The sequence below is a fragment of the Suricata suricatta genome, chromosome X, assembly GCF_006229205.1.
Source record: "Suricata suricatta isolate VVHF042 chromosome X, meerkat_22Aug2017_6uvM2_HiC, whole genome shotgun sequence".
NCBI classification, from domain to species: Eukaryota; Metazoa; Chordata; class Mammalia; order Carnivora; family Herpestidae; genus Suricata; species Suricata suricatta.
In genome coordinates, this window is record NC_043717.1 from 106504725 (window position 1) to 106524359 (window position 19635).

Below are 19635 nucleotides of genomic sequence, written 5' to 3' on the forward strand. Positions count from 1 at the left end.
TGTATTCCATTGGTCTATGTGTCTGTTTTTGTGCCAATACCATACTGTCTTGATGATGACAGCTTTAGACACTGCTTTTATATGTGAACCCCTTTAGAGGTTATAATGCGAGTGTTATAATTTGCAATATTTATAAAATTAAAATGGAAACATAGTGGGTGGAAGTGAAGTATAATAATTTCACGATTTGGCATTGACACTTGCCTTTTCAAAGTGTGATTCAAGAAAGGTGGCGCTATCAGGACTCCTGTTATAAAGCATGTTTTCTAAGTATTTCTGCCGCAGTTATTAAAAAGGAGGGTCTGTGATTAGGGGCGCCTGGGTGGCTTAGTCAGTTAAGCATCTGACTTCGGCTCAGGTCAAGATCTTGTAGTTCATGAGTTCGAGCCCCACATCAGGCTCTGTGTTGACAGTTTGGAGCCTGGAGCCTGCTTCAGATTGTCTCCCTCTCTGTCTGCTCCTGCCTAGCTCCCACTCTGTCTCTCCTTTCTTGCTCACTCTCTCTCTCTCAAAGATAAACATTTTTTAAAAATTGTAAAAAGGAGAGGCGACAGAGTTGGCATGTCAGGCTGCAGGTGCACAGTAAACTTTCCACGTGTCTGGAATTTCAGGGAAGCAGGCAAAGCGGGCGCAGGGGAGGGTGAAGGTAAGAGGATGAGAATTGGAGCGAGTATATTAACTGCACAGAGTCTTGATCTCATTTGCATTTGAAATGAAATTTTCTGGCCTCTTGTTGGTCTCTATGGAGGAGAATTTGTGGATAATCAGAAAAATTCCTGGAAGAAGGGGAAAGAGAAGAAATGCCCATTGTAGCATTTTCCAGTAACCTACAGATATTTGTAAAATAATTTAATCCACTTCTGAATAGTGGGAAAGCACCATCATTTGCTGGTAAGGACCTGATAGGTCCTTACTTCCAGGTCACCTCTGGCTCGATTGATTGATTATGCCAGGCCTCGTTTTTACTAGGTTGCCTCTGTCTGCATAAACTGTTACAAATCTAGGGCCTTGTGATTAAACCTTCACAAACATTGAACGCATTTCGCATGTGTATTTTCCCAGGAAAGCACTCCAAAAGGTCAAAAGAGTGTGGACTATTATAAAGCAGAAAAAAAACCCTCTGCTTGCCTAGAATTAGATGATTAAGTTAAAGCCACAAAAGTAAGAAGATTACGAGGAAAACAGCCTCACCTTGCCAGGCCAGGCAGCCACCTTCCGATCTTTGTTCAGAGAAGCATGTGAAGTATCTCTCTGTGGGACCTGCTTTATGCTCTGTGAAACCCACCACCATCATTCTGTGGCTTTTTAAGGGGAAATTGATTTCTCAGTGTATTCGAGGCTGCCAGTGATTTTCAAAGATGCACAAAATGAAAATTCTTGCAAAATTTATAAGGATTAAAAATTGAGGGGGGCACATGGGTGGCTCAGTCAGTTAAGCTTCTGACTCCTGGTTTCTGCTTAGGTCATAATCTCATGAGTTTGACTTCCACATCCAACTCTGTGCTGACAGCAGAGTCTGCTTAGGATTCTCTCTCTCTCTCTCTGTCTTTTTCTGCCCATCCCCCACTTGTGTGTGCTCTTTCTCTCTCTCTCTCTCTCCCTCCCCCAAAATAAATAAACTTTATAAAAGATTGAGGGGTGGGGCACCTGGGTGGCTATGTTGGTTAAGCATGTGACTTTTTAAAAAACTTTTTTTAATGTTTATTTATTTTTGAGAAAGAGAGAGAGACAAAGAATGAGAGGGGCAGAAGCAGAGAGAGAGGGAGACACAGAATCTGAAGCAGGCTCCAGGCTCTGAGCTGTCAGCACAGAGCCCAATGTGGGGCTTGAACCCATGAACTGTGAGATCATGACCTGAGCCGAAGTTGGATGCTTTACTGACTGAGCCACCCAGACGCCCCAAGCATGTGACTCTTGATCTTGGGTCAGGTCATGATCTCATGGGTTTGTAAGATTAATCCCTGCATCAGTCTCTGTGCTGACTGCATGGACCTGCTTGGGATTCTCTCTGTCTCTCTCTGTCTCTGTCTGTCTGTCTCTCTCTTTCTCTTTTTCCCTGTGCTCTTCCCCCATATCAAAGTAAATAAAGAAAGAAAAAAATTGAGGGGCAATATTAGTGAAGAAACGCGGAGAAAATTCATGTTCTCTATCCATCCAAAAATGCAAACTTTAAAAAAGACATTTTTAAAATTAACAAAGTATAAAAATGCGAATAGTGTTAACACACACACACACACACACACACACACACACACACACACAAAATAGTGCTGACCTAGACCTCTCCTTTGCTGGTGGTGGGAATGGAAATTGATCATTGCAAATTGAGGGCAATTTGGCATTGTGTAGGAAAACTTCTACAAATGAGCATTCATATCTTTTCAGCCAGTAATTCAACTTCTGGAAATTTGAATTTCCTGTACTGAAGAAAATAATTGTAAGAGTAGAGCAAGTTATCTGTATGGTGTTCAGTCTGGCATATATTATAGCACACAATTAGAAGCAAACGAAATAATCAATCATAGAAGAGTAAGTAATTACACTGTAGTACACTCAACAGAATTCTTTACAGCCATTGAATTGCAACAATGATGGAGACCATGTAGCCGCATGAAAATGTTTATAATACAATGTTAAAGTAAAAATGAGCTGCAGAATTATATACACACAACATTTCTCACCATGAAAAGCATGATTCTGCCTGTGGACCAATCAGGAAGGGAAATGAGATCATAGCTTCAATAGGATGAAATTATGGGTGTTTTCTCTCTCGCTTTATTTTTCTTTCTTATTCATTTTCTTTTAGAATAAAAACATGCTCTCTTAAAAATGTAAAAGCTGAACATCATATCTTGTCCTTGGTAAAAACACAGTGTGGATCTTTGAGTAATATTTGTGTACATTAGAAAACATGTCTTTTTCCATAATTATTTACCAAAAAAATATTGTTTTCCAAGCATAGCTGTTGTTGTCTTCTCATTATGTGATTGTTTGCTCCCCCAGGAGCATATCTCAGTAGAACCTGGTAAAAGTCAATGGAGAATGTATGGACGTTTATTTTTTAAGTTTATTCACTTATTTGGGGGAGTGAGGGGAGTGAGTGCCTGAGCGAGGGAGGGGCAGAGAGAGGGAGAGAGAGAATCACAAGCAGGCACCACGCTGTCAGCACAGAGCGCAAAGTGAGGCGCAAACTCACAAACCTCGAGATATGATCTGAGCTGAAACCAAGAATCGGATGCTTAACTGACCCACCCAGGCGACCCTAGACATTTGCTTTAAAGTCAATATTTTTAGAGTTTATTTTTGAGCAAATTGTAGATTCGTACGCAGTTGTGAGAAATAATACCGAAAATTCCTGTGGCCCCGCAGTCTGTTTCCCCCAGTACCGAGAAAATCCATGGACTTTGTTCAGATTGCTGCGGTTTCACATGCACCACTTTGTGTGCCCTCTCTATGTGGACACATTTTACATTTTCTGTAAAGCGTGTGTGTGTCTAAGTTTTTGTTTTTAAGAGAAATTTCAGTTGAGAATAAAATGCACTAAAGCAACTGGGTCTTTTGGTCCATTTAAACTGTTGAAGCTCCACTATCAGGTCACTTCGAAAGTGGTTGCAATTAGAGAGTGACTGTAATATGAACATAGTTTTTAGTAGCATAATATTGTGTTGCAGAGATTTTTATTACTCTCTCTCGGCCACAGAGAGAGAGAGAGAGCCCAGTTTCCTTCCTTTAAGTAATTATAGTTGCTCTGAGCCCTGGGAATCTGCAATAGAAATGTATTTGTGCAAACAAGTGAGGCATCACAATGACTTGACATTTCAGCAATCCAGCTGTCAAAGACAGTTTGATTTATTACATAATAAAAATCCTTTTGCTTAATATGGCAATGACAGAAGGGACCCACATCATATGCTCAGTCCTTTTGTTGGAAAACGTTCCCTCAGAAGGAGTCCGGGGGTAGTAGCCAGGGGAGCAGAGCGATGCATCATGCTGAGGGGCGCTGAGTCATGGGGGGCGCCCCAGGGCGCCAGTGTTCTGGCGAAGCTCTTGAGAACAAGGAGTCCGTGCTGCAGGTTCCCCGTCGCCTTCTCGTAAATGAGAACCAGTCCAGGCTGCCTGCGCACTTTCAGCTTCCTTCTGCAACACTGAACTCCATTACTTATTCCTCCACAGGTACCTGGGAAATTGCATTAAAGCTCAGACAATGATTTTATGCAATGAATTGATTTTCAAGAGTCTAAATGCCCAGAATGGGATGTGCTCAGCTAGAAGAAAAAAATGAGAACTGTTCAACCTTTGATCACCCCATTGCGGAACAGTAACAATTAAGGAGAATGGGAAGACAAAATATACAAGTACCATAAATTAAGGGTGCTTAGACCTTCAGATGCTGTGAAATCGACCTTCCTTTAAAAGAAAAAACTAAACAAAACTACTTTCTATAGGAATATATTCAAAACCCAGGCCATTAGAAAAGACTTCTTTCCCTGTGTGATTGTGGGCTCCTGCCGCCCATGTCACACAGAGTCGTGTATTATTTAGCTCATCTGTCATAAAGTCAACTCAGACCGACGTTTGTGGCCACCTCTCATGGCAAACCAGGAATGTGTTTAGCTACAGCGGTCCTAAAAACAGCCTTTTCCCAGAAGTTGGTTTTTTATTATTTTAAGTTTTATTTAAATTCTAGTTAGTGGGGCGCCTGGGCGGCCCAGTCATAGAGTGTTCAAGTTCAGCTCAGGTCATGATCTCATGGTTTGTGGGTTCGAGCCCCGCGTCAGGCTCTGTGCTGACAGCTCAGAGCCTGGAGCCTGCTTCCGATTCTGTGTCTCCCTCTCTGACCCTCCCCCACTCATGCTCACTTCGCACTCTCTGTCTCTCTCTCTCTCTCTCTGTCTCTCTCTCTCTCAAAAATAAATAATCATTAAAAAATAAATTAATTAAAAATGATAAATTTCAGTTAGTAAACATACAGCATACGCTTAGTTTCAGGTGTACAGTATAGTGATTCAACACTTCCATAGTCACCCTGTGGTCATCACAGATGCCCTCCTAATCCACGTCACCTGTTCTTCCCATCCCCCCACCCCCTCCCCTCCCCAGCACTTTGTTCTCTAGAGTGAAGAGTCTGTTTCTTGGTTTCTCTCTCTCTCTCTCTCTCTCTCTCTCTCTGTCTCTTTTTTCCCTCCCTTGACTTGTTTGTTTTGTTTCTTAAATCCTACATATGAGTGAAATCATACGGCATTTGTCTTTCTCTGACGGACTTCTTTCACTCAGCGTTACGCTCTCCAGCTCCATCCACGTCCTTGCAAATGGCAAGCTTTCATTCTTTCTTATGCTTTTGCCAGCGTTTCGACACACACCAGACTAGTAGAGCTTCCTCGGCCCTGCCCCGTTGGTCATTGCTTTGCATGTGCTCTTGCCCACCCAGAGCAAATGTGTCACAGAGGCATGGGAGTACCAGTGACTTCTGGACTTCCTGAGGGGTCAACCAGATGGCCCTTAAGCTTGCCCTTTCTCTCCAAAGGTACGCGATGAGACTGAAGAACTTCGCAAGCCCCCTGGCTTCGGACGGGGACAAAAAGCTGGCCGTATTATGGTAAGGCTCGTGGAGGCTGTGAAACAGCTGAAATGTCACTGAAGGATTGGAAAACTCCAGATTGACTTAAGCTGCTTACCCCAGATCATTATTCTTGCTTTCCATTAAACTATTAAAGGATAACTAATGGATTTCTTCAGTCGCTGACTAAACATTTACTCTCCTAATTTATACCCTTATCAAGATGGGATTCTAATGCTTTCCCCTTCTCTTTTGAAAATTTTTCTTTTTGCACTTGTGTTCCTCAAGAACTGGAGGAGAGGAACTGCGAACTATGAATCAGCATTTTGTTAACAGCCTGTAGCTTTCATTACGCACCGGCATTAACATAATCCTTCCTCATCACCACAGCTACAGATGTTTATCGCTTCTCTACTTGCGGATGTTTAAACTGAAGAAGGACCATGCCATGAAGTACTCCAGATCACTGATGGAATATTTTAAGGTAATCCTTATTTTGTATCATTTGTAAGTACTGAGTGAATAAAATCACTAATGAGACATGGCAGGCATGTTATTAAATGTCAAGGTCGTTGTTGCCAAAGGCTTAACCTCCCTCATCCCAGCCAGCCGTGGCCCTCCTGCCTCCCCTTCAGGGCTCAGCAGAGAGCTCAGGTTTGGTCTGATTCCAGGAAGAGAAGGTGCAATCATGCAAGCCCCTGATTATTTTCTGGATGGCATCTTCCCAGCTGCACTCAGGGAAACGATCCCTTCACCCCCACGGTGCATGGCAGACCCACCAGGGAACACAGGTTGTGACTGTCACTGTGACCAGCCTCATGTTAAGTGAGCAGCTAGTCCAGAGATTTCTCAACACTGAGAGAAGTCACTGCGGCCACCCAGGGCTCTGGGGGGATAGCCATGCCCTTTGGAGCCCTTGGGCCATGGGGAGTCTTGGAGTATAGTGGCTTCACTTTAATATGACTGATTGCTTTGGTGACTAAAATTGTCACACATGAACAACAAGGAAAGGAAGAAAGACACCCATCATCTAGGGAGCTGGAGATTTTAATTTGCAAGCAAACAGGAAAAAGATATTTCAACTGTGAAAAGAATGCCAGAATTGGAGAGCAAACCCAGATAAAAACTACAGGCAGCAGCCTGATGCTCGATCTGGCCACTAAGGTCTTACTGGCTTGATGGTCTGTGAAGCTTCTGCTTCGTTTGCCCCCCAACAGTGGTCATGATTCAGATTTGAGAAGGCTCGAGGTTCTTGTTGGTTGGGCCATAAAGAGAAGGATGATTTTATTATTATTATCATTGTTACTGTTTTGTTATTTCTGCCAAGTGCAATGGACCACTTAGCTGAATTGCACCAAAGCTGTTATTTGAAATGAATCCCATCATGACTTCCCATGAGTCTCCCGAGTCCCGTGAGGGACATTTCACAGCTGTGTGAGGATGCTGACTCTGGTGGGCAACAGAGCAAGCTCGCCAAGCTGGTACGTGGTACGGCCACTGTGCCATGAAGCTGGTGCTCACGTAGGTGAATGGGTGACGTACAACAGCTGCCCATCCCTTCCTATGTCCACAGGTCTCCACCCACGCTCTAGAAAGGCAGTTCTTGAACGTAAGTGGGCATGTGGATGCCCTGAAGACCCTGTGAGAGCAGAGTTCTGGGTCCCATCCCCCTGAGTGTGATTCTGTAGGCCTGGGACAGGGCACTGCAAAAATACCAAACAGATGTTAAATAACTCACTCTTCTGGCAGCGTGTTGGGCTTCCTTAAGATTAAAAACTGGAGTCTGCACAACGCACCTTACATGTGAGGCCCTACCCTCCCAAGAAGTATTGCATGCTCGCTGGGCTCCTGAAAATGCCCACTTTCCCTGGCACCCCATTTGCAAAGGGGGCTGGGCCAGAACCCAGTAGCCAATGGAAGAGCGTAAGCGTGGCTTGACACTGCAAAGGCCAGCCTGAGTCAGGCTCAGTGCACCCAGGGATCCTGGTCCTGTGCGCCTTGGGCTTTGACCTCGTCAGGTCATTATAATGAGCCGGGCCACTGACCTGAGGGGGTGGTACTGAGTGCCACCCAAGTGTATGCTCTGCCTAATGCAGGAGGCCCCGTTTTGAAACCATCCTGATTGCATTCAGAGGGAAGGACGATGCTTTAGAGTTCCAAGGCGGCGCAGCCCTGGGCCGGTTGCGCTGCTAACCAGGGATTTGCATGTCAAGATAGCACATCAAGGTGATTCGAGACAGAGCAAACCACAAAATTCAGGTGCTTCCTCCTGGCACATTCCTGGGATGGCAGAAAGTACAGGCCACCTCGCCTCCCGGGGAACAAGTTTGCCAGGGGAGCTAAAGGAGAAAAGCTTGCCAGTACTCTGAAGAGCTTGTTTTGCAGACTAAATTTCAGATGAGGATAATTAAACCACTTCTTGGAGAACTGAGTCTGATTTCACTGGGCCTTTTAGTATATACGATCTTTCATCAAGTGACTTTCATGGTCCTGATTGGAGCCCACTAATTATCCTAACCAGCTATTTTCATCGAGTGTGCGTCGTGGTGTGCTGACGTGCATGCACATCCCGGCCCTGCTAACGACACAGGAGGCATCCCGAAATGCTGCAATCAATATTAATGTACTCTAAATCACACTTCCATCTGTTTCTGAATTAATAAAACACAAAATAGATGTCCTTACATCCCTCTCTCTCTCTCTCTCTCTTTTTAGCAAAATGCTTCAAAAGTCGCTCAGATACCGTCTCCCTGGGTAGGCAATAGAAAGTAAGTATCTTATGAAAATTGCTTTTTCAGAAACTCAGTGACTTATTAGACCCCAGATATTTTCTATTAATAACTCCGGAGCACAGGTCAATTCTGAGACTAGAGTAATTTTGGCGCCCATGAAATTCTAGTCAGGTTTCAGCTAATGGTCAGACAGAAAAGTTTAACATTATGGCATTCCAAATTTCTTTAACTGTTCGATCTTTAAGCCAAATTATGGCCATAAAAATATCTGTTAATGAGATGGCAAGCACCACACCATTTCAAAGGAGGCAGGGTAAAGTTAACTCCGCAGCAGTGATTTTTCAATGATTCACTCAGTAATGAAAGACCAATGAAATATTCATTGATGTATAGTAAGTGCTGTTTAATAAAACCAAAGGCATAATAGTGCTGAGAATGTGAAGGCACTTAGTCAGCCAATTATCTGAGCCTTCATGGTGGTTTTTATATTAATACTAAAACAGCCTGACCTAAAATATATAAAAGCATCCGCTATACTGCTGATGTAAGGCTCCGATGGACTCACTCACTCCCACGGGCCACCCGGTCTCCCTGCACAGGTGGGAGTCAGTGCCTCGAGGAGGCTGTCCTGAGGCTGTCCGGGGCTCCCACTGAGCAGAGAGGCCCCTCCCCCTCACTGGCAGTGTTTCTGTGTTTCTCTCTATCTGAGATGAAAGGGCAGGACCAATGGCCTCCAAGGCCTCTGTGAAGAGACATGCCTTCTGAGAGGGAGGTTTTGAGCGTCTGCCTGTGACCTGGCTACACAGATGCCCCTCTGTGCTTGACGTTCAGTGTTTCCTCTGATTCCAGTACCTCCCACCAGTGGGAGGAGAAACTCCCGTGACTGCGGACACAGGCTTTCACAAAGAGCCGCTCTTTCCCACTTTTCATTGTCTCCAAATTCTGGGGTCTCTGATCCATATGCTTTCTTCCAGAGTAAAACAGTCTCCTCTGCCATTTTATAAATATGTACAAAGCGCACTCCCAGAGTGATGGGACGTGAACTCTACTCTGAGATCGTACACGCATTCAGAGTGGGGGAACAAACCCATTAAAAACTGAGCTTTACGTCAATTACTATATTGAAAGGAAATACCCTTTAAATTGTTGATTAAGTCTTACATTTATATCGAACAACAAAAGCAAAAGAGTGCTTCTCTCTGGAAGTTTATAAAATAAAAATAGCCACTGATAGACCCAGAGAAAGCTATTTTCTCTGAGCACAGAGTAAAGCCAGAGCAAGTTCAGGTAAGTAGCCATTAAAGGATTTCTGGGGGAAAAATTTTTTTTTAATTCTGAAACGAAAGAACCCAAATGCATCCTAAGCTTGTGAAGTCATATTAAAAACCTCCTGAAAGGATGTTTTAAGTGTCTTCCTTCTGAAGAGAGCACACCACCTTTGGCAGGCCATAGAGTTTTTGAATGAGGCAACTCAAAACGGTCACCTAGAGGTTACGTCCCATTCATCCAGCAAATACTTGGGGGCAGGTCTCCATACGAGGGGCTGGGGACACAGCTGAATTCGATGCGATGCCTGTAGTCCAAGAGTGCGCAGTCCAGTGCAGGAAGGTGACAGGTGTGAAGAAAGTTCTATGGAAGCCCAGGAGCAAAAAAGCTTGGGCCCCCTCGATGGTCACGGCTGGTTCCTTGTATGTAAGCAAGACCACAGCCTGGCCTTTTCAGCAAATGACGGTGGCTGGCACCACACGGGGACTTGTGAGGCACCTTGCAGATGCGACAACCCCTGACCTTGAAGGCTAGGGGAGAAAATTGCAAAGAAGCAGTTGGAAGAAGGAGAGGAAAGTCCGCTTGGTACTGAGCAGAATGGCAAACTTTTGCTGAGGTTTAGAGGTAATATCTGAGCACATAGAAACTTTAACAGTGATGGCTGCCGCCGCGGCATTTGGGATCGCAGTTACCATTTGAGTTGGTGCCAGTAGAAGGCCCACTGCTGTTGGGGTGCAGTTCACTGCGGGCACTTGGCCTCGATTGTCAGCAATGAATGGGTCTGCCCCCCACACTATTTGCTCTCTCCACTAAAGGGCCATTCATTCTTCATTCACTCTGTAAATAGTGCTTACTGAGCATGTCCTGTGGAGGAGACACTCCCAGGCACTTGATAAACATGACCCCCCATCCTTGTGCCGCATGTTGTTCTACCCCCTCGAGAGCCCCTGGATGCTAAATAATGATATAGGGATGGTGGGAAGACAGTGCATTCATTTCGTTAACTAGTATTTTTTGAGTACATAGTATGTGTGCCAGGCACAGTTCTGTCAGCACAGAGCCTGACATGGGGCTCAAATTCATGAACTGTGATGTCATGACCTGAGCCAGAGTCAGATGTTCAACCTACTGAGCCCCCCAGGTGCCCCTAAAATGTCCCTTTTAAAATGTACAAGGTAAACAAAGGTGATGTGTTTCCTCCTATGACTTGTGGACATGATTGGAAATCACTGAATATTTCTTCCCGTCAAGGACCACCTGGGGCAGGGTTGGGGGTGGTGGGCGGTGGTGGGAGCATGCCTAGGAGCAAACGACAGTTTATGGCAAGGCCAGGCTTAGAAGGAAGGCATCCTGGGGTTCCAGTACGAACTTTGTTCCCAGCACCACCCGGTTCCCCTTTCAACTTTCCTGACACCTGATAGCGATTACAAATGAGGACATACTCTTTTCTTGCCTTACATTGGCATCTAAGAGTTCAGGACTACTATGCAGAGAAGAGAAAACCAACCACAGCAAAGATATTCGGCATCCACTGCTTGGATTTTTGATTTTGGGGTGGCTCTTTTTTGGCATCAGTTAACACTTCTGGGCTTAGGTTCCTTAGCTGGGACATCTACCTCTGCACCTCAACCCTCCCTGGTGGAGAAATCTATCAAGAAGTGTCAAAAGATCTCAGAAACTACAAACAGAGCAGGAAACCTTCACACCCTTTTACAGACAAGTGCAGAGCAAGTGTGAGGATCCAATTTCCCCCTCATAGTAGAACATACCAGAAGATACACTCTGTTTCCAAAACTGGACCAAAGCTTTCACGTGGCTCAGCATAGCCCGCATGAGTCTCAAGGCAAGCATATCACTGTGAGCTGCTCCAAAGTTGGGTTAACAGAGCTTCAGTGTTTTGGTACTTTGTGATGGTCGTCCCCCCAAATCCCATGTGTAGGGTGCCTGTCAGGGTGCACATCCGCTCTGTGCCCACAGATAAGAAGGCTGGGGGTGTGCACAGGCCTTGCTCCCATGTCCAGGGAGCCATCCAGGCCCTCTGTGCTATGCACAGATGGTGAGTGACTCCTTGTTGCTGACATTAAAGAATTAAACCAAAACCTATATCCAAACATTGGTTCTTCCAACATTGCACATTCTGGTAGCAGGTAGAGAGATCTTCGTAGCTCTGAGCTGTTTCTCTCTCTAAAACATCACAACATGTGTTAATGTATTCAACGTAAGAGCTACATTGCTGGATAGAATTAATGCCAGAGAAACATTCACCCGGCTCTCTCTGGTATCTTAAAATGAAAGTGGCAGTGTGTCTGGAGTCATCGGGAGTCAGTGAGATGTCAGTGTTTCACTGAATTAGAAAAAGAGAAGCCTGGCTCATCCTGGAGCCTGGCACCATAGCCGTGTGTGGGCTGGAATGCAGGGATAATAAATAAGCGCTTCCTACGCTGGGCCTCTAGAGGAAATGAATATGTTGGCGGAAGCTCCCGGACATCCCCTGAGGAGCAGCTTCTCCGCACTTCAGCTTCATATATGTCCACCATGCTCATCTTCACCGCACCAGTGATTTTGCCCATGAGGTCTCGGTGTGGTGAGGGCGGAAGCCTAGAAGCCCGCCATCACTCTTCACAGCCAACCTCACCAGGCGTGTCTCTTCCCCTCTCCCCAGGAACACTCCTTCCCTGGCGTCTCTCAACAATGTCTCTCCCATCAACGCAATGGGCAACTCTAACAATGGCCCGGTCACCATCCCCCAGCGCATTCACCACATGGCCGCCAGCCACGTCAACATCACCAGCAACGTGTTGCGGGGCTACGAACACTGGGACATGGCCGACAAACTGACAAGAGAGAACAGAGGTACGCACGTCCGCTCCACTCATGGCCACCAACCACGTTAGACTCAACTGTACGTCGAAAGGCTAGAGTTTTCCATGGTGGCCTTATCTGTCCCTTGAATTTCTAGGGTGTAGATAAGGAGACATGGGGTTAACTCAGGGCTGACACAGTGACCAGTTTTTTGCTAAGAGAGTGAACAAACCCAGGGATTTTATTTTCTCCTTCAAATCTTAACCTAATGTGAACTGTGATGTGTCAGCAAATGACTGTTTCAGATTTTCACTCAGTGGTAAGGATCAGCACAGGGAAACAGAGGCAATGGAGAAAAGAATGATTTGCAAATTAATTAAGATCCTGTTGACCCTCTGTTGTGAACTTTATTTATTTATTTGTTTATTTTTGGAGAGGTGAGGTCGAAGGGAAGGCCCACTGGGATGAAGGATCAGGGTCATGTTTGTGGTACCATGTGGGGTTTGCTGCAAAACAAATGCAGAGAGGACCCTGCTTCACCAGACAGTGAGCCGGTGCTCACTGGCAACTCATGCTGGCGTCTGTGACCTCGGCTGTCATCTAGGTCCACGGTGAAGCCTCACTATCCTGACTGAGGTGGGAAGTGCAAAGAGATTACACTCTTGCCCTGGCCATTCGTTTGATGTGGCTGATTCTTGCTCAGCATCACAGTCAAGGTAGACACAGATGTGGCCCTTTCAGACTCAGACAGCAGGGAGTGCCTGGCAGTTTAGAGCAGTGGAACCATGTGGCCAGGGACTGGAGGATGTCCACATCCTGCGGTCCAAAGGCCGCTGCAGGGCCATGATGTGTGGAGTAGTGGCCGAGCATGCAGCCAGGTCCTGAGCAGTGAGAAGACCTCGCAGGAAATGGGCTGGAGTACAGATTGTGAAGTCTGATGATTTACGTTAGAATCCCGCCTGGGTCATGCAGTGCCGGGCAACTTCAGGCAAATTGCTTAAATCTCTGAACCACTTCCTAGCTTCCATTGCTGCAATGGATTTAATAACATATAAAGCAGCTACCATAAAATGGCAGGTACTAGGAAGAGATCCAACAAATATTTATTCTTTTACTCCATGTGATTACGTAGCTATATGACTCAAAGATTCTGTGAGTATCAAAACACATTCCATAACCTGAGACTTCGACCCATAGCCCAGCTACAAACTCACACTGAGCCCTGGGACTATTTATGCATATCGGTTATATTGGTAACCAGAAAAAAATTGGGCAACAATTTCTACATGCCATACACTGTACTGTTTGCGTATCATTTGTTGCCTCATTTGTCCCTATTTTGTAGATGAATAAAAGCAGGCTCAGTGAAGTTAAGAAACTCACCCATGACATCACAGCTCTTAGTGTTGGAAGCAGGAATTGAATCTAGAACCCCACGTGATTCCAGAGTCTGAACTCTTAACCAGTAGGCTACACCGCTCTTTTAGAGAACAAGATTAATAATCGGTCCTCAGAGAGTTTCAGTGACCTCCTGCCCTCAGTTCCTGAGTGATGGGCAGTTCTTAACTTCTCTACTTTTCTAAGCTTATCAAAATCCAAAGACAACTGGTCCACATGGCCAGGACCATCTAAGAGTTCTAGAATTGCAAGTGAAAGCATGAGTGTCTGAAGACTTGGCTAGCTTGTCTGCCTCCACTCTGTTTTATTTTGTATCAGTAACCAGAGGGCAGGTCAATATTTATGGATTGCTGTCATAATTGCATCCATTTTCAAAATCTGTTAAAAATAATTCCTTCTAAATTAATTGCAGAACTTTGCGGAAGCAGCATGGTGGCTGTACTGATGTTCAAGGGAAATGGTGCTAATCTTGTCCTTAGCACAGTGTGTCAGGAGTTAAGTTCCCTGCCTAATATTGAATCAAAACAACTCTGCACTCTACCAGCAGAAAGCACATGTTCCCGGCTAATGCTGGCCTCGGGCTCTGCAGTGGACTGGGGAGAGGGCCCAGTTCAAAATCTCCTGTTTGCAGCCTTGAGTTTCACACACGTGTCATTTTTGAACTGCATAGAGTCAGAGACCCTTCCCCCACTCTGTCTTGTCCACACAGAGGCACACCACTGGAGACAAATGTGTACTTGCACTTTTTCCACCAAATTGTGCTGTGGAGGTGGTGACGTTGGCTTCTCCCCATGGAAGGGCTCCACCCCGCCCCGTGCCTGCCCACCCAAGCAATTGCAGATAACTTCGTGCAGAGCAGTGCTAAAGTGGGCCAACGGGGTGATGCTGTCCTCTCGTGTTTGGTGTAGAACCCTAATCCCTACCCCCAGATGCTTACTTGAAGCAGTTATTAAAATGGCGATCTGGATACCTAGTAAGGAATGCCATGGTGGGCTTTGTACAGACAATACCCAGGGGACGTCCTGGCTCCCACATGGCTCAGGTCCTTTAATAGTTCCCTTAATATTGGGTTATATAAGAATGTATGTTAGATGCCAAAAATAATTTACTCCTTTATCAGCAGCAATTACTTGTATTACATAGTACAGGTTTAAAAGTATCACATAATCAAGTGAAGTCGATACCTGGAGAAAGAGTCCATATGTTCTACATAACATGAATAAATGCATAAATGTTTAGTGAAATACCATCTGCTGGTCAATCAAGTGTGTGGAACCCATGCATGGAAATAGCTTTCCAAGAAGGCAGGAGAGCGTCCCAACCCTTTTAAAGCAGTCTTCAGCACACACCACCCCCACAGCTGCCAGGTTCCTCACCCCGAGCCAGACCTAGAGTGACTTCCTCATGGCCGGGCTGCCTCTCCTGTCGGGAGCTGACAAAGAGGACACTTGAGAACCCTCTCATAACCAAGATCAACCTAGTGTTAGACACATCAATTCAGATGGAAAAAGGAAGCATCTAGGTACTTGCTAGATATCATCCAGTCTTTTCCACATACCTCCCACCCCGCTCTGAAGAAGACTGTCTAAAACTGCAGTCTCAGTGGTTAGCAGTGGGACCTCAGCCCTGGCCCCTTCTCCAAATCCGCTGGAGGCACGTGAGCCAGGTATTCTTGCCATCCATCTCCTTGGGGATGACGTAGGAGCTGTCAGGGACAGATAGCGGCAGGTCGTCCCCCTCGGTAATGACCTCCGTGGGTAATAAGACTTACCAAATCAGATGCCTCTTAGACATTTATTTAGCGTTAGACGCTAATGGCTATAATTACTGACCAGTTTCACTGGCTATGTCTGCATCATGCCAAGAAAAATCGGTAAATGCAGTTCCTTTAGGCAAAGGAAAGGAGAATACTTTCAACTCAGTAATACATAGAATGGCAAACAGCTCACTCTCCTATCCACCATGGCTCCCTACCATTTTGTGTATATGGACCTCTTCCAAATATAAATTTATAATATCTAAAAATATAAATTGTATATGTGATGTTAAAATAGATTGAAATACATTCTATTTTATATATGTATTTTGTGTATATTTCAATATATGTTATATATCTTTATTATATGAACATATACAAATATAGAGACAAATACATCTTTTATATAATGTGATTTGTGTGTGTGTACCTCACAAACCTCCACAGGTTTATAATATTCTTGTAGAATCTGCTATCTGAGGATGATTATTTGAAAAAACTTACTACAAATCAATAGATTTAAATGGAATTGTGTTTTATTAATCACAGTAACACATACAAACATTATTTATGCTTCAGAGGTTTTATATCTACCTAAAGATCAAAATAATAATGCCTCCAATACATATGGTGCTTCAGTCCCCCAGGAGGTGGTCTGTACATTTTACTGAATGAATGAATGAACAGTGAATACTTTTCTGGTGTCCATGTGGTTGTGTTGTTGCATGAAGGCGGCTTATGCAATCTGGCGCATAATTCTGAGATGATACTTAAAGGCCTGACCAAAGTCTGCTCTGATTTTCAGAATTCTTTGGCGATCTGGACACACTGATGGGGCCTCTGACCCAGCACAGCAGTATGACCAATCTCGTCCGCTATGTTCGCCAGGGACTGTGTTGGCTGCGCATCGATGCCCATTTGTTGTAGTGGGTGCCCCCCCCATCTCCAGCATCACCACCCATCACTCTACCTCTACCAGAGCACCAATGGTCACTGGTGGAACTCCACTCATTTGGGAAAGTTCTCTTTGGTTCTGTTTGTTTTTATGCTTCTTTTGATACCTGTGAAAAACAGAAGTCATTGTAAGTGGACACTACAACTTGAGAGCAGTATATGTTTTATTACTTAGTCATTTTTCAGTATTTTATATACATTTCTCAGATCCCATCATCCTTTTGTGCTTGATATGATGACACAGTCCCTACAGTATTGTTTTAAGTCCACACTACCCAAAACAAAGAATGGGAAATACTTGTGATGATAACAGGTTCCTGAGAAATGAAATGAGATGTCTTACATATATATATGTATATATATATACATATATATATGTGTATATATATATATATATATTATGTGAGATCTTAGACACAAAGGACCTACAAAGATTCAAATTTTCAGCAATAGCCATTCCCCAAACTCCACTCTTATGTCTAGAAAAGAGCGTATTTCAGAATCCATTGTTAAACTTTTGTGGTTCCCACAGACTCAGTCTCCAGGTGAGAATTTTCATTGTCAAAACTCACGGGTTAGATGTTTGTAGCAACATCATAAAATCAAGAGTATTAAGAAAATAAACGATCATAGCAATGCCGCTCTTCAACAATACAATGGCATACAGCCAGAGCACTTTTCTTGCTGGCATTCCTTCCCGGATGCTCTATTTTTAAAATTTTAATGAGATAAAGTGGCAACATTTATTTTGACAATATCAAGGCATCAGCTGGCATTAAATATTCTTGAACTCCCTGATCTAAAGCCTAAATCCTCACCTAGGATTCTCTTTGTGTAAAGCTCTCCTTTTGAGTGGCATTTAAGTGGGTATACACCCTAGAAGCCAAAATACTGCCCTCCAGTTTTGGAGATGAGAGATTAGGAGAGGTCTGGAAATGTCCAAGGAACTCATACCTCTGCCCTTTTGCAGTTGGTAGGCAGGTCCATTCCCGGCAAGATATTTTTATTGTATTTTGCTCACATCTCTGGAAACAGAAGTCAAGTTATCACTACCTACAAGTAAGAATATACAGCTTGCTTCCTAGTGACTTTAAAATCTGGACTTTAATTATAAGCCACATTTTCTATTTTACAGTGTTTCTCTTCCTCCCCTTCTTCTTCTTCTTCTTCTTCTTCTTCTTCTTCTTCTTCTTCTTCTTCTTCTTCTTCTTCCTCCTCCTCCTCTTCCTCCTCCTCCTCATCCTCCTCCTTCTCCTCCTCCTCCTCCTCTTCCCCCTCCTTCTCCTCTTTTCTTTGATCTTTCTTTTCTTTACCTTCTTCTGGGTTCATTAGCCGTTGACTAAAATACTGAAATCACTGATTTTTATTCAAGTCTATATTAGCAGGAATCATTTCTATGAACATTCCAGAGAAAACTCCCAACTCTCTAAGTACTGGCTAGCTTTTTAACAAAAATATGTGTCTTTGGGTCATGCTTCGCCCTAAGGTACTTTGAAAGATCCCTGAAGATTGGGAAGAGCTCACCGAATTTGGAGACATTCCTACATCACTTGTAACTATCCCAACCCCTTCTGATCCTCCACAATCATTTTATGTTCCCAAACATCACACTGTAAATATCATCTTTGTTGTTCCATCTCACCAGAAGAATCCTCCACATGGAGTGAACACTATTCATATGTTAGTTCTTTATAATTACCTACTGGTATATAATTCCATGTCACCTTTAATCTGTTGAGTTTATCGAATTCTGTTCACCAAGTGATGACCAGATAAATAATACATAGGCACACAAGAGGTGCAAACTTGGATGATTTTTAAAGCAAGTCCTGCAAGTCTGTGACAGGAACAGCAAGGGATCACCCTGCACTCTCAACATTGTCAAGGTTAGATACATCTTCAGTTGCGAAAGAGCCAGACTTGAGCTCCACTCTGGTCGTCTTTGAGGTTAAGACCCTGTGCTTGATAATGAGGTTGTGGAAGTTGTACCCCAGGGGCTGAGGCCTCATTGTCAGATGACTGCTGGGAGCATCCCAGCAGCTGAACCCAGCACTTTCTACACTCCCAGTGTGGTTGAGCTATACGTTCACAGCATCCACAACAACACACACACCTGAAGACATGCACACAGAAAATGAAACAAGAGAATCTTCTCTGAGCCTCTTAAATGGGGAAAATGATAATATGAAAGACTCCAAACACCCAAGGTGGGTGTCACACATAAAAGCTGATGGCTTCACAGTGACCCACGTTCTGTTTGTTTACCATGGCTTACCAGGTAGAGTGCCTGACTATTACTGTATATAATGAATCCCACTGACTTGACTGTAAGTTCAACCTAAACCACGATCCTAGACCATCATGGATTTAGGGTTAGATTCTTCTTGAAATTCACTCTCCAGAAACTAGATGTTAGAATGCGAGGGGCAGTTTCCAAGAGAAATAAGCATCTTGCCTTGTGGATGAAAGACTTGTAGCTCTAGTTTCAGTGAGTCCTTTTATCTACTTTACATACAACCAGGAGGCAGCCGAGAATCCCGCTGCCTGATGTCACCTCTGGTGGGTGACTATAAAGTGTGTGCCAAATAAGCAGCACGATTATCAAATCTGACAGTTGAGCTCAGGATCACCACCTGATTATTTAGTAGACCTATTTGTAAAGCAGCTTAGAAACCAATTAAACATGGAGGATGAATTGCCTTCCTATCCCTGGAGATGAGACATCTTTCAGTTTCACGATTAAGGACTGTTGCTGTTTTCTAGGCGCTGTATTCATCACATTGTAAATGGTGATCTGTGTAGTAAGTGTGCGACGATGTGAGAGATTGAGAAATTTTGTCAAGTAAATCTCTTCAGTGTACCAGTTGTGGGAGGGATATAGGACATGTGGATGGCGGTGAGAGATCCTGCCTCAGGACCTTGATGGAGGCTGGGTGAGACATATCTCAATGAGCACACAGAGGTAGGGTGATGGGCAGAGTAACAACAGGAAGCTCCATATGAGTGAGTACACAGAAGGATCGCAGCCCTGCAACGTGACCCAGGTGGGGCCACCACTATGCCTTCCTTAGTCACCCAAGCTCCAGCCACAAAGGGTTTGGCGAGTTTGTGTTAGGATGTTGGCTTGGCTTTGTACTTTTAATTAACTTTGGATTTTTTAGTGATTTTGT

General features: G+C 44.3%; 1 protein-coding gene across 1 annotated transcript in view; it reads left to right on the top strand.

The window, feature by feature from the left end:
* The window catches only part of AFF2 (AF4/FMR2 family member 2), a 307058-nt gene extending 289407 nt beyond the window's left edge, over nucleotides 1-17651 (top strand). Inside the window, exons 16-20 of the mRNA XM_029930698.1 lie at nucleotides 5525-5596; nucleotides 5948-6041; nucleotides 8273-8325; nucleotides 12218-12408; nucleotides 16317-17651. Of these exons, the coding sequence (XP_029786558.1) occupies nucleotides 5525-5596; nucleotides 5948-6041; nucleotides 8273-8325; nucleotides 12218-12408; nucleotides 16317-16438 (532 nt within the window). The 3' untranslated portion in view covers nucleotides 16439-17651. The remainder of the gene's footprint in view (nucleotides 1-5524; nucleotides 5597-5947; nucleotides 6042-8272; nucleotides 8326-12217; nucleotides 12409-16316) is intronic.
* The last annotated feature ends 1984 nt before the right edge of the window (nucleotides 17652-19635 follow it).